The sequence below is a fragment of the Prunus dulcis genome, chromosome 7, assembly GCF_902201215.1.
Source record: "Prunus dulcis chromosome 7, ALMONDv2, whole genome shotgun sequence".
Taxonomy (NCBI): Eukaryota; Viridiplantae; Streptophyta; class Magnoliopsida; order Rosales; family Rosaceae; genus Prunus; species Prunus dulcis.
The window spans coordinates 8,974,784-8,990,879 of record NC_047656.1 but is presented as its reverse complement, the minus strand read 5'-3'; the positions used below and the strand labels follow the sequence as shown (position 1 = coordinate 8,990,879).

The following is a 16,096-nucleotide window of genomic DNA, read 5'->3' as shown; positions in this document are numbered from 1 at the left end:
ATTTTCTCTAGAATTTTGTCCTTGATAGAATAAATACTCCAATACTTCTTTGCTGCGAATTTGAACCACTCAAAAGCTGGTGGTGGCAAATGACCGCAACGTAATGTCAGCCGCCCACCAATAAAACCTAGCTTTTAAGATTCTACACGGAATTATTTGGTGGCTCGTCTCGAACTAGATTTCAATCTATTAACTATGTTAGATTGTTATCTAATTTAATAAGTCTGATCCTATAATTTATAAGCTCACCAAATAATTGTCAGAACATTAGTCTAATTTAATTGAAATAGTCTAAGTAACTTGTATTAAATACCAGTATTGAAATACATTCTTGATCCCTACATTTTATTCGGATTTTCAATTTTGTTTTTCTAAATTCGGCTAATTTATTCTACGAGTTTTAATCTGTTAACAATTCGGGTCATTTTTGCCTGATTTTGTGCCCTCACAGATCGAGCAAATTAACGTCAAATGAGACCAAAATTGTTAACATGACAAAGCACAAGACCAAATTCGTCAATTAAACATGGGAACCAAAATAAAAATTCACATGGGTCAAATATGGCATTTAACCCTAAATACGATGTCGACATAATTGGAAGTGTTGGGAAATTTAGACATCATGTTTGTTAGATTGCAGCTGGTTGATAGTTACATATGTATATGTAGGTGGCATTGTGCATTCTAAATCTAAACAAAGGGACTTCCGAGATACATCCAGTCCAAAACCCTCTGGAAAGTTGGCGACTTATGGCAACCGGGTATCCACAGCTGTCCACCAAACACCAGCTAACTAATTTGACCCATTCTCCATTCAAAAGAAAAACTAAACAAGCATATTGACCGATTCTTCCCTACCTTTATGACTAAGCGACCCATTCTTGGAGCTGTTTTGACTTTTGTCATTGTATCTAGACACTCTTAAGCCAACCTCGTGTCTCACTAATGTACTATGCCCTTGCTGTTCTTTTTCGAGAGGGGAATCTAAACACGGAATCTCGGATGCAAGAATTTTTACTCTTAACCATTTGAGTTACAAGATACTTACAAATATTATGAATTCCCAATTGAATACACCTTTACTAAGCCACTGTATTGTAGTAATATGGTTAGACAGGCTGATTTCTAGGCATTAAAAATGTCATGATTCACCATTACCACTAATATTACGGTTGCACAGGCCGAGTTCTAGGCATGAAATATGGTATGTTTTTGCTACGATCAATCGCGCCCGCATGACCAGGGAAGCTTTCCTTCATATACTAACTATTGCTTCAAAGTTTTCCTCTCTCCTTTGTCCGACCCCATGATATTATGGAATCCCTGTAAAACCCTCATGTTTGATGTTGGCGGCTACAAAGAACTAACTGCAGCAACCTGGTTTAGTCTGACTAAATTAAATTCGGAGTAGTTTTCTAAACTGGTAGCTACAACAGTTCAGAGTAATGTTTAAGGCATCCTCGCGGATGGTTTTCTTAGCTCGATATTCAAATTTGCCGAACAAAACCATAAATCAGCTCTCATTTGCCCATGTGGGGTCATTGTAATTGTTCAACATTGCTCCAAGTCTAAAGTCATCTCTGTTCTAAACAAGCAAAGAATGGGGAAAAAAAAAATCCAATCTATGCGATGATCTGACACAATCATATATGAAGCTTCATCACCACTTTTTCTTTAAGACTAAAATTGAGAAAGATTTGAAAATACGAATAAAGAAATCAAAGAAGTCGGTCGCTATCTGGGTTGAAATATTTGGCTCAGTGATTGATACAAGCCAAACCATCCAAAAATGAGTCCATGGTATAAATGTCTAGCCCTCTAGTCCGTCCAGGGGCCCCTCCTTTGAGGGATGACACATCCAGCACAATCCTGCTAAGACAGCGTAAACGTGTAAACAAGCTGAATATCTTATGCATAGAAGAAACTAACAATGAAAAAGATACTTACATGTTCGTAGATGCTTTTCCCAGTTCCGGAGTTTTAGAGTTTATGATGATTCTGTGATCAATTTTGGCTACTGAATGGTCCATAGGCAGATCAACCACTTTAGGAGCTGAAATGGAATTTTTAACACGTTAAATTCAATTCAATTAATTGCATATGAAACTAATAAGAACCAAGTATACAGTAGGACTGAATTGAACCATTTCTTACATGATTTAGGAGGAGCAGTGACAGTTCCATCTAGCCCCAAGAGTTTCTACAAAAATGAGGGAATATGTTATCACTAAGCAGTAAAAACTATCAACTGATAAGGAAATTAGTAAATATTTAACATCGCTAGAAGCATTGGTGAAATTTTAAGAAGGAAGGAACATATACCTTAAGACTCTTGTAACACTCTTCCAGGTTATCATTATACAGCATATGATGAAAGATGCCTGACGATTGCCCTTGCTCAATCTCAGCCTTGGCATTTTTAAGTCGCTTTAGGACCTGTTCCTCTGTCTCAGTTCCCCTGTTTAGCATATTTAAGCGTACTCAGAATTGGCAATGTGGAAGAGGAATTTGAGAATGAGAAAAATAAAATGGCATCTCAAACTACCTTGCACGAAGGCGGTTCTCAAGCTCCGCCATTGAGGGTGGACATACAAAGATGAAGATAGCTTCCAGTGAACTAGCCCTCACGGATCTTGCACCTTGAACATCAATGTCAAGAATGCATCTCTACATTGAAAGCAAACAACATTACAGAATGAATAACCACAAGAATCTCAGTAAAGAAAGCAGTGCTTGTGAGAGAGCGCCACTAACATAATTTAACAATATGAGGGCGAAATCTAAAATACATAAAATATCCTCATAAGCTTTTCACAACTTTGACCATGACATTAAGGATTATATGAATTAGCCTCTAATTGTATCCCATAAACCAGACTACAATCTAGAACAGTTGTTCCAAATACAACTAATCATCATGCAGATGCTTTGATTCACCGCATGACAGATCCATATAGCAAGTTTGACATGATAAAGAAAACGACCAAGCTCCAACAATAATCAAAATAGAAACCACTGATCAAAGAAAGTTACCTTCCCATCATCTGCTACCACTTCTACTGCTTCAACACTAGTTCCATAGAGATTTCCATGCACAGAAGCAAACTCAAGGAACTTCCCATCTTCTATCTCTTTCTCCATGGCACTTCGCTCAATGAAATGGTAATGGACCCCATCCTTCTCCATAGCTCTAGGAGCACGGGTTGTGTGGCTCACAGAGAACCCAAACATGGAGGGATATTCTTTCATGAGCATGGATATTAGTGTCCCCTTACCTACCCCAGAAGGACCACTAATAACAATTGGCTTCTCAGCATAGCCCCTCACACCCTTACTCCAGGCAACCACGTCAGTGCCCAAAATTTTCTTCTGCTGCCTCACATATTGGGTGTCCACCTAAAACAAAACAATTTTAGATTTCAGAATAACATAGTAATCATCTAAACATAATACGTGATGGACAGAATGGTGTTAACTGAACAATTCCACTTTATTTAACAGCAACAAGGACAGGAGTTATTTTGTTCTCGCATCAATTGAATATAATTCTATTTCCAAACTTATTGTTTGAAACTCCTACTATCATTTGGTGCAGTCTCATTTTATCTTCCATTGTCTGTCTCAAACTTAAACTATTACTAAATGAGACGACATTGTGACATCTTTTATTCTGTTCAAATGAACTCTCCCTTATCATATCTGAATAGTTTCACAGGTACCCACCTCAAGGAACCAAGCAAAATCGTCTGGGGTGGAACCATTCTTAGTAATCAATATTCGGTCTTCACTTAAAAGCACTGCTGAAAGGCCCTTACAGGTTTTGGGTTTTGTTCCCAACACAGTAGGATATATCCTGCAAATTTAAACCAGATATCAGTAACAAAATCAGACAAAAGCAATTCAATACCAAGAGTCATACACTTACCATTCACCAGTAGATTGGTCAAAAATCTGAACTCCAATTGACAATGGCGATTCCTCACAGGCTCCACCAATCACATACTGTCAAAAAATGCATTGGCAATATGATTGACCTGGTGGTAAATCACTGAAGAACAAACAGGGACATTGGATGACAAAATCATATTGATATGTTAAATATCATACAGTTCTGTTGCCCATGAGAATGGCTGTTTCACCGCCTTTGGATTTTATATCAAATCCATTTCCATATCCCTTCTGCAGCTCATCAACAATGAATGCTGGGGCTTCTCCCTGATGACAACAACCAAAATCAAATCACATCAAAGGAACCATCTTGCTTCACATGCAGACATCATTTCTAATTACATTCCTGATAAAAGTTAATTTATTAACCAATATTAAGTATAAACTAAGGATGAGGTGCTTACCATAGAGAAATCTGTTCCTGCAATTCTAGATTCCCCCTGATCAGCAGAAATGGAGAGAGATGAGAGTAATTCAATATTTTCTGGATCTAAGAAATATATGAAAAGTTCAAGCCAGACGAGGCATAAAAGGCAGAGATTGCAACTAAACGTCTCTCTATTGCATTTGGAGAAAACAAAAACAACAAGAGTTTGAGCTGGAACCAGGTAAATACGATAATGAAGTTCAAAATCAAAACACAAATGCCCATGTCCTAATCCAAGATAGAAATACACATACAGAAAGGGAAAAGCGATGCAACAAAGATACAATTGTTGGTTTTTTGTCCAAATCTCTTTAAACCCATAACAAAAACCAATTAGGAAGAGAGCAAAGAACATCAAAATGCAAACAAACATAAACCCACCTTAATATAGCTAAAACATATGGATCAAACCACTAACAAAGGGTTAAAACAACATTTGGAATAAAAGAAAAGGCTGAAAATATCAAACAGATTAAGACCCAGGTACCTTTGTGCAAGCAGTAATTGCTCTATAACCAAAAATAAAAAGCAAGCTTATTTCTTGGCAGGGGATGTATTGTTCAGAAGGCCAAAGAAGGATTTAAAAGCCCACTTTGGGTGTATCTTTTTCAAGCTGAAGTTTTGTGAAGGCTTGCAATCAAATCAACACGAACTTGGGATGGAAAAAATCACAAGGGTGGTAGAATAAGTTGCAAGATATCCCATGAAGCATTCTCATATTTGTAGCATACAAAAGAGGGAATCTTTAGTCCAATAGTCCTCCCTAGGAAGAAGTAGTGGTGAGAGAGAGAGAGAGAGAGAGAGAGAGAGAGAGAGGCAGAGGCAGCAGAAGAAGAAGAGAGAGAAAGAGAAAAGGGGTGGCCTTGTGGTCGCATTCAATTCACGACACAAAGAAGACCTGCTTTCGTTTTCTTGTAAGGTGCTTATGAAGTTTCTTCCCTTCCCCACCACCGCTACCCGTCCTTTTTTCTTATTTTAATTTTAGGTCTTCAAAGTTTTTTATATAACCCTTTTTTTTCTTGGGAGGAAAAAAGAAATCCCTTTTTTTAAAAAAAAAAAAATATCCAAAAATAGAAAATAAGAAAAACCCCATGGCATTGGCATATATATGCAACATGGTGACAAAATTCTTGAGTGAATGTGAAGCAAAAGCGTTGAGATCTTTATTGGTGGGATGACACGTGTAGTGTTAGAATGATTAAAAGAGTGACTCGTGTGACTGGATTCTATGTGACAAAATTGTTCCTTAGCATTTGCTTTTGCCAAATTGTTGAAAAACAATAAGAGAAATAGGGAAACACCTAGAAACTTGCTTGGCAACTTTTTTATTTGCATCCAATTCTTGAAGGATTCAAGGATTGTCCCTCACTTTTAGCTAAGAAATCAGAACAGAACTTGTGTCAAAATGCTAAAGAACCTAGTTGTCAAAACTTAGGCAAAGAGCATAAATATTGTGGTCACATTGGCAACAAGAACACTTAAAGGGCCAAAATAATTGAAATAGAGTAGATAGAAATAGCTTGAAACCACAAAGCACATGGACTATGATTTAAATAAAAAAAATACAAGCGATAGTCTAAATTATAATAGAAAGAATGGTTTTTCATACACACTACCACAGTGTCATAGAGGTTCGACCTTTTGGTGCACATGGACTATGGTTTATTGTTGGCCACTTAAAACTGGACCACGCCATTTATTTTGCTCCATGTTGATTCATTTGGCCTATGAGGTCAATTTATTCTTATTTGAATTGAAGACACACACTTAGCATTCATCTAACCAAACAATTTTTTCATATCCTAGCTATCCAAAATGTTAGTAGTGGTCTCTAGATTTAGGCTTGTTACCTTGATTTTTAATCCTTATTGGTCATTACCTTACTTTTTCTTTTTCTTTTTTTTTTTTTTTTTTTGGAATGAATGAACATATCATTACCAAACAGAGATTACAAATAGCCCATTATAAAGTCAGAAAAAGAAAAACAATGACTTAAAAAAATCTCAATTCCAAGTACAAAATATAGGACCAAAAAATACAAAAACCCTAGAATCAGATTCAGACCCTATAAACAACAAGTCACCATTGCTTTATTTAAGGAAGAAGGAGAAACCAACAAGTGGGATATGTAGAGCATGAGTTTGGAGAAGCAAGCCACCAACAGTCATCATACTCAAACGATCTAAGTAAGGGTCAAAGTTGACCATTAAGACAGGGACCACATCTCCATAGCAAAAATTCAAATTTGAGGATGTGTTGTAGGGGAGAAGCAGATGCAGCAAGCTAGTAGACGACCAAGAATATCATAGAAAGAGATGAGGATTTTACGGTTTCAGATTTCATGGGAGGGGTTGAAGAAGGAACTGATGTGTGGGTGAGGGGAGGAGAGGAGGTGAGAGAGGTGTGACGACTGAAGTGAAGTTGGAGAGGAGATGCAAATGGAAAAGGGAAGGACATATGGCCAAAATTTGGAAACGATAGGGCACATCAAAACAAACAATGAGGAAATGGAAGAGGAGAAGTCACACCAAAGGTGGCAGAGGTGCTTATCCTGGTTGGGGTAAGAAGAACCCTACAATTTAAAATACATTTTCTTATACTTTTACTCTTAATTCATTTTCTTATCCTCCCTCCCTTGCCACTTACGACTTTTTACAACTTAAAATAGAATTCTTATTTTGCAGTAAAGCAAACTTGCAAAATTATTCAAGTTGTGAAGTGCACTAAGTGGACATGGTGCAATGAATCTTTATAATTTCATAAAGTAGAGTACATGTTATGGGGCCAAGATCAAACTTTCTTCTTGTTGACCAACTCTCCCACCCAAGAAAGTGCAGCATTGTATTGTAGATAACAAGTCGGCAGATCCCATCCTTTTACGCTAAATTGTCAAAATCAGTACGACCATTTTGCTTGTTCGTCAAGTTGAACATCATGCAACGCACACAATATCTAAAACACAACGTTTACAATATTTTACAGAATTTTGTAAATTTCCAGGAAATAGAGCTTCAGCAAGAATACAAAAAGGACGTCCTACTTCTTGTATTTATATATCTTATTTTAGGTCAGAAATGGTTTGGTTTGGTCAAAAGAATTGAACCTTTTTTGGGCAGCATGAGACTTGGTCTTTTGCTCTTTGGATGATGCTTTGCTAGAGGAATTTTTTATTTTTATTTTTAAATTTAAAAAAAGGAATGATCATGGGATTGGGGTTTCTTTATTTGTCTCTCACTTTGTCTTTAATTAATGAGCACTCTTATGTTTGGAGTTTTATAGAAATGTCAAATGTTTGAAAGAAAAATGTAGAATAATTTATCTTATAATGTTTATTTCATTTGAAAATACTATGATATTTGAATGTAACACTTGGGCTAAGAAAAAGAAATGTAAAAAAAATTAAATAAATGTTGAAATGAAGGATACCCTTTGATCAAAGTGGGACTTTGACCAAAGATTGTTTCAAATATGAGGACAACATGTGGATTACTAGAGATTATTTTCCTATAAAGCAGTAGAGCCTTCTTCCAAAGTCAGATCCATTCCCTATTTTCTCGTGAGATTCAAATATTTTGTTGTTGTTGTTGTTAATGACTTGTAAATTTAGGTAGTTATTAGTATTTATTCATGCATCGAGTTGAAGTGTTTGAAATAGGAATGAACTCAGGATTTTAAATTGGGCTAAACCTTAAAACCTACATATTAAATTTAAAAAATTTTAAAAAAAAACTCACATGAATCCTGCAAACTCACATGGGTTATAGGTTAGACAAAATGTAGGACCGTCTCTGGTTCGAAAGTTTATGATGTTTTTTATTGATAGGGGAAAAAAGGGTTAGAATTTAGAATTCCTTCCAAAATTAAAACGAAAGTAAAAGTAGACCAAGAGTGTTTGAACCACAGATATTCAAGTGGTTAACATAAAGAGATTCGGCTATATTTACGTAATTACAAAGGAGAAGAAACTTTGGAGGAGGATGCAATATGGCAAGTGATAAGGCCGAGCTTCTTATTCCTTCTTCCTGGAGAGATCTCAAAAATCATGTCCCCCCTTTACAAGAACTCCTACTCTATTTATAGAGAGAGCAAAAAATGAATTAATTTACAATTCGGCCACCTCGGCTTGGAGCTGAGCCGATTGTGTCACGTCAGATCTGTTAGACAATGGGTAGTCAGGGTTTGTCCACGTCCCCTGCTCATGATGACCCTCTTACATTTTCCACTTAGGAGGCGAGCGTGGGCAGAGTAGCTTGTTGCATACGGCGCAATCCCATATGGTGACGATTCATGCGGTTTACACCTGGCTTTCGAGGGGACGTGGGCACGCTTCACGAGATACAACGGGTTTGCGGTCAGAGGGGTCTTGTAATCGACGTGACTGGCTTACATCCCTTCGATCTTCCAGCGATAGCTCGGAGGCCGAGGCCTATATGTCGTGTTCTTATTGGGCAGATGGACTCGGTGAGTGCTGAGCGTCAACAAAGAGTAATTAGTAAATTATTTAACACAAACTAAAAATAAATAAAAATCAGAGCTAGCACATGACCAAGATTGTTCTTAACACCCGACATTAGCGCCTATTTATTTGGTGCTTTATATATGCAATAATCACCCCCACCGGATTGCAATACCCACTTCTGCAAATTTTATAAAGAGAAAAGGCATTGATCATGACAAGAATAGTTTTGTTTTTTTCTGATTAAATTTAATTGCTCTTTTATGGGAGTGTAGGCCTCATCTCTTCCCTAATTCCCATTCAAGTTGGATCGCTTTCAAAAATCTTTTTGGGGGAAATAGCACCCAATGGCCAACTTGGCATGACCCTAGTGGCCAACTTGACATGAAAAGCACATAGACCTTTCTCCAAATGATCTAGAAAAAGCCACTGAGGGTTTTCAACTTTAGGACTTTTTTCTCACTGTTATTAACTTATTATTTCATTCCAGTATTGGAAACTTTTCCCAAATTGTCGGCCGAAACCAGATGTACCTAAAATCATTTGACAAGATTTGCACAATTGATTGCTTAGAAGAAATTCTTGGATGTGGTAATTCACCCAATTAACACACTTACTTAAATTCTAAAATTCTTAACTCCAATACAAAACATTATATTCGGTACATACTTTATAATTTGTGTGAATTTTGTAACATTCATTTAAGCATGCCACGTAATTTTACTGTAAGCCGTACATAAGTTTTTATTGCATAGACCAGATAACTTAAAAAGATTATCCTATGTGACAGTAACACCAAAGTCAAATGCCATGTAACTTACAAGTCCAAAAAATTATGACACCACATCATTACCACTGCACTAAAAAAATTTCATGAACTTTACACACTAATTTATTCACCAAATGATCCGGCCGTGTTTTACTTATTCAATTATGAGCCTACTCTAAACCCCATATTATTATAACAAAGAAAATAACATTACTTATATCACCCTCAATTTTCCAAAAGCACCATTTGCAAATCCTAAATTTCCATGGTCCATTAGCACTTTTCTATGATAATTAGTCGTGGAAATGAAGTATTTTGTTCCATTAAAAAAAAATGAAACTGTTATATGAGATTAGAGCCATTCCAACGAGCAGCCCAAGGCTGGGGGGGGGTTGCGCGAAAAACCCAGTTCCAGCTGGCCAGTCTTGCCCGGGCTGGGAGTGGGACCCGCGAAAACTGGCTGGCCCGAAGGCCAGTTTAGGCCTAGCTCGAGCCTGAGGGGGGATGACGTCATGTGCGACATCAGCGCATGGTTTCAAATTTTTTTACCATTGGTGCGTGCGCTGACGTCAGCCCTGCGCAATATCCAACTGCTAGAAGACACGTGTCAAGGCCTGGGCCCTTTGATCTGCTTCTCATCCTCTAATTGAACGACTGACATTTTTTTGGCAATAAAATTATGAAAAAAAAAGAAGAAACTTTTAAAAAAAAATACCAAAAATTTCTGAATTTTTTTCTTCTATAAATACCTATAAATACCTTTCACTTTCAACATCAATTCTCATACATTTTCTTCTACTTCTACTATTATTCACTCTTTACTCAATATTTTCCTCTCTTTCAAATTGTATTTTTATTTCTTATCTTTATGGCTTCTTCTATCGAAACTGGAGAAGCGTGGAGCACCATGGAAGATGTTTTCTTGTCAAAGTCCTGGGTCCAAATTAGTCATTGTCCTGTGTCAGGCAATGAGATGAAATTTTGTCATATGTGGAAAAAAATTCATGCCGAATTTTGTAAAAAAATTATGGGGTCTAGTCGAACGGAAATGGCATTGTCTAGTAAATGGAAAATTCTCAATAAAGAGTTGGCAAAATGGAGAGATGCCTTGGCAAAAGCGAGGGACAACCATAGAAGCAGGGAAAATCTTAGTAGCAAGGTAAATATTTTCTAATTTTCATTTTATTAAGTTTAATGTCCTAATATATATATATATATATATATATTTTAATGTTTCTTGCATTTTCAATATTTGTTAATATTTCTTGCATTTTCAATATTTTGTTAATGTTTCTTGCATTTTCAATATGTTGTTAATATTTCTTGCATTTCCAATTGTTTCTTAATATTTCTTGCATAAGTAATATTTTGTTCATATTTGTTGCATTTCCAATATATGTGTAAGGTTAATTGCATGTCCATTAATTTTTTTTATGTTACTTGCATATCCAATATATTTTAAATATTTCTTGCATTTCCATTATTTTTTTGTTTAATAGATGATTCAAGCACAGATGTGGTTTGGTGCAATTGGGTAAGGCAAAAAAACTTTCAACCATCATGAATGTTGGGAGGTGGTGAAAAATTGCAAACGCTTCAAAATTATTCCCACGGGTTCCGCCATTATGTTAAACAAGACGCCACTATGTATTCAACAACATCGGATTCACCTCTCGATTCCCCTATGAGTCAAGACTCACCCGTCGAAAAGGAGCCGAGGCTCATTGGCCGAAAGGCTACGAAAGTGAAGAAATGGAGTAATTCTAGTAGTAATACATCAAAAATTTTGGAGGAAATTGCAAGGCAGAGCGCCATAAGAATTGAAATGGAGAGGAAACACCAAGAGAACGAGATGGCAATTCGAGCAGAAAATCTTCAAGAAAGGGAGTTTTTGCTCAAAGAAAGGGAGTTTTGCACAAAGAAATCATTGACAAGAAGGATCGGGAAACCATGGCCATGAATACAAGCCATATGTCCCCTAAAATAAAACAATTTTGGAAACTAGAACGAAGGGATGTTATGAGGAGAAGACTTTTCAGTGACGATGGGTCTAGCAACATGGATTGGTTAAATGATCAAAACCATTAAATTAGTTGGCATACCTTATATTTATTTGTATTTTTCATGTTTTGTATTAAAGTTGTTGTAATTCACGTATTTTATTTTATTAGTAGTAATTCTTAATGACTTGTATTGGCTTTCTTTATTTAATAAACAAAGCATTCAATAAAATACCTTTTTATTCAACATATTCCATACATCAAACAAAATATAATTAAAAGGAAAAACCACAACCAAAGCATAATTAAAAAGAAAAACCACAATCAAAGCATAATAAAAAATAATAAAAAACTACAATCAAAGCACAACCAAACCATAACTAAATAAAACCTAACCAAAGCATATATGCTCCATCATTCACCGTCATTGCCTTTCACCGCCTATAGATGCTCCATCAAGTCAAGTTGGCACCTTTCATGAATATATGAAGATTGCATCTCTGTATATCGATCTACCATACGAGTCATGAAATGACCATCCCTAGCCAACGGATCCGGCTCAAATGGTTCTCCACTTGGCCCCATGGGCCTTTCATAAATTTGTGTCAAGGCCGTGTTCATGGGATTCGGTTCGTAGACCTCTGCAGCATCGTAATCATACTCATCCTCCACAATCATGTTATGGAGGAAGATGCAAGTCATCATAATGCTTCTAAGGACCTCCTCATCAAACATACGGGCCGCACCTCGAATAATCAACCACCGAGCTTAAAGAATGCCAAAACACCTTTCAACATCTTTCTTGTATCCTTATTGATATGAAGCAAATAATTTTTGTTTCTGGGATCGGGAATTCGGAATGGATTTAACAAATGTGGTCCACCTAGGGTGGATACCGTCAGCTAGATAATACCTCGTCTGGTAGACTGTATTATTGACTTGATAGGTGATATTGGGGCTTTGGCCTCTCAAAACATCGTTGAAGACCGGGGATTGACCCAGCATGTTGAGGTCATTTTGGGATCCGGCAATTCTGAAGAAGGCATGTCAAACCATGTATCGAAGCCAGCAACGGCTTCAAGGATGATACTTTTTTGGCATTTTCTATTTCTTTAATCTCCTTGCCAAGCAGTTGGGCAATTTTTCCATTGCCAGTTCATGCAGTCGATGCTACCAATCATGCCTGGGAATCCTCGAGCTTCGGGTTTTTGTAAAAGTCGTTGGAGGTCCTTTGGATGAGGTCTGCGCAGGTACTCCCAAGTGTACAAAGTTTCGACTGCATCACAAAATCTTACCAAGGCCTCCAACGTAGTGGACTTCCCCATCCGGGCAATCTCATATACCTGATCAGCAGATGAACCATTCGCCAACATTCATATAACAGCTGTAAGCTTTTGCTTCGGAAGAAGTCCTTAAACCCCAGCAGCATCACACTTTTGAACAAAGTATGCATCATAATTGCAAATATCATGCATGACTTTATTGAACAATTGGGGTTGCATTCTATATCGCCTTTGAAAATCAACATCAGAGTACAAAATCCTCCAAAAGATTCTTACCACGGGAATGCCTATGTCTGTCCATAGTCGGGCCATGCCCGACTTGTGAACCACGACGACGACTTTAGTTCTCTTCATCAAGCAAAGCCACTGCTATGACAACTTGTTCATCTTATTCTCTCTGCAACCTTTGCCTTTCAGCTCGTCTACGGCTTGTCTCATTTGTTTCTCGCTCTTGTCTCTCCAAGCATCTCCTCAAATCTTCCATTGAGAATAAAGTATGAATTCTAAACTCTGAGAAATGAAAATATAGAAAGATGTGGTGTGAGTGGTGTGAGCTGAGCCTCTGATTTTATAGAAAATTTTGGCCAGATAGAGATGCCACGTAGCTTGATTTGATAGGATGAAAATCTTATATGAAATTTGAAATTTGTTTGAATTTTGAATTTTGAAATTCATCCGAAATTTGAATCCAAAAATTTATTTGAAATTTGAAATTTGAAATTCATCCGAAATTTGAACCCAAAAATCTTATCCGGAAATTTTATCCGACTATGAATGGTCTTGACACGAAAATCTTATTCGAAAATCTTATCCAAATTAATTATTGAGGCAAAAAAATTTGTGAAAAATAAAAAAATGAATAGTAATTGCCATTTGCCATGACAACGGGTGGAAATGGAAATGGCTTTTTGCAAGGGCAACCACTATTCAAGTGAATAACAGCTGCCCTAGTCCCTCCTTGCCATGACAAATGACAAATGAGTGGAGTTGCTCTTAGGCCCAACTATGGGAGAACACTGGACCTAAGTGGGTCAATAGTTGGTCTTGGACTTTATTTAATAAAAGCCCAAGGCAATCTTTATCTAGACTGTGAGCTTGCCCAGAATTTTTCTGGAGTATTAATCATAGTGGTGCTCCTAGTAAGCTTGCTTGTTGGACAAGAAATAATATGTGATTTTGTTTTTTTTAATTTTGAATTACTTCATTTTAACCATCATCCTAAAAGTTCAGCAGTCTTCTTCTATCATCATCCCAACGGTGGAGTCCTGCTTGAAGTTTTCTCCGTCACGCCGTTGTCTTGGTGTGTTGGTACGATTTTCAATTGATGATCAATCCTAATGGTGATTTTTTTGTAATCTTAATTACTTTGATAATTCCAGAGTCATTGAGCACAAAAATTCCAGAAACTATTGGCACCCAAAATCATCTGAAATCACAATGATAAAACCCAAAAAGAAATAAATCATATTGAAAATGGCTGTGGGTGAATCCCATAAAATTAGGTCGTAGAAGTGAATTTAATAGAATATGTTTTCTACCTTAACCAAGTATTACCCAGAACACGAATGTTATTCAATAAATTATGAGTCATATTACAATTCTCTTCAACACCACTTTCAGCTTAATGAGTTCCCTTAATAAATCTGTGGTGGCAGGGTCGCCTTAAGTTTTTGAGAACCCAGGGCGAAAGTAAATAATTAGGCCCTTTTCTAGAGTCACAAATCTACAAACACGAAAAAAGTTATTTCCTTTTGATTAGTTATAAAATGGTGTAAAACTACCTCTTGATTGATTTCCATTGCAAAGGCCCATTCCTCAAATAAAATTTAGATTTTTGAAGATTTGAAGTATGAGAATCAAAAGAAAATGAGGATGATTATTCAACAAGTGTAAAAGAAGTCTCGAAATTAGAAGAACCGAGTTTTGGAACCGGAAGAAGTGACTTAGAAAAGAAGAATAAGAAAGATTTATAGCAGGGATGGGCCGAGATTATTGGGTTACAATTTTGGGCTTTGAAGTCCAACTTCTAGGTTTAGGTTGTCATGGACTCAACTCACGACCCATGATGTCTTTGGGTTGAGGCCATTGTACCATGGTCGTGGGCTTCCGAGCTCAACCATCTTTGTCTTGCTCTTGAGCTTGAAATTTGTCACTTGGGCCACAAATGTGGCTTGAGTGCCAATGCCACATCATCAGTTCTTGTAGGGCCTAGGTGGAAAATTTCAGGTATAAACACAAAGTTGAACATAGAAATATGAATCTGATTAAAATACCTAATGAATTTTAGCAATCAAGTATACTTTGTTAAGAAATAGATACAATAACATGTAATCCTTGAGAGCCGCATAGGGGCAAACCAGGTGCTCCATAGAATGCCCTAACCAATCTACACAAGTCTTCAGCAGCACTAGGCTCATGCTGCTTCCTTGTTTTAAAAAAGGCCTGACCACAATGACGACGTTTAAGCCATGTCTTTTTATTTTTTCTTTATTTTTAAAAAGATAAAGTTCTTGAGCTTTTCTCCTGAATTTTGCTCAAATTTAGCCCATAAATTCATAAATGTTAATTTTTTAAAAAGTTTCAAATATAGTAAAAAACTCATTTAAATTGTCCCAAATTAAATGACCCAATATCTGACTCAAGTCACCCAAAATACATATTCTTATCTTTTTCTTTTTCTTTTTTGTCGAAAATACAGATTCTTATCACAACCCTAGTTTATGAAATTCAATAGGAGCAATTATATCTCAAACAAAACTTCCAAGTTCCATGGAGTCATATATAAAATCTACATTTGGTAATCCTAGAAAGTTGCAACCTTGCTCCATCTTTCTAATTTTCTTATATTAATAACAAAAATTGTTTTGGTTAAGATGGATTACGTGGAAAATACATTTTTTTTGGTCGAATAAATTCAAATATAAGTTTATGACACTCTAGGGTTATCATTTATCTTAACTCCAAATTAAGCAAACATAATCTAATTAAAACTCCTAAAACCTCGTTCCATATAACTTGCTACACTTGTGTTATTTTAGAATTTTTTTTTTTTTTTAAAAACATGCAGTTTAGAAGGAAACCAAATCCTATATAAACATGGACCGAAACACCAATTCTCCATGCTCAAGGCTTTTTACACCTGCAATTTTCAAGTATCTTCCTTTAAAAGGCTTCCTAATCTTAAATTAGGAGCTTCGCATTCGCGTAATCGCC

General features: G+C 36.5%; 1 protein-coding gene across 1 annotated transcript; it reads right to left on the bottom strand.

The window, feature by feature from the left end:
* Positions 1-1,492: 1,492 nt before the first annotated feature.
* Positions 1,493-5,329, bottom strand: LOC117634791 (guanylate kinase 2). Its single transcript, XM_034369012.1, has 11 exons — positions 4,863-5,329; positions 4,353-4,388; positions 4,108-4,215; positions 3,926-4,002; positions 3,724-3,853; positions 3,034-3,396; positions 2,546-2,667; positions 2,323-2,458; positions 2,155-2,200; positions 1,948-2,053; positions 1,493-1,869 (listed from the first exon to the last, which is right to left on the bottom strand). The coding sequence occupies exons 2-11, from the start codon at positions 4,353-4,355 to the stop codon at positions 1,758-1,760; spliced, it is 1,203 nt and encodes a 400-aa protein (XP_034224903.1). The 5' UTR covers positions 4,356-4,388; positions 4,863-5,329; the 3' UTR covers positions 1,493-1,757.
* Positions 5,330-16,096: the final 10,767 nt, after the last annotated feature.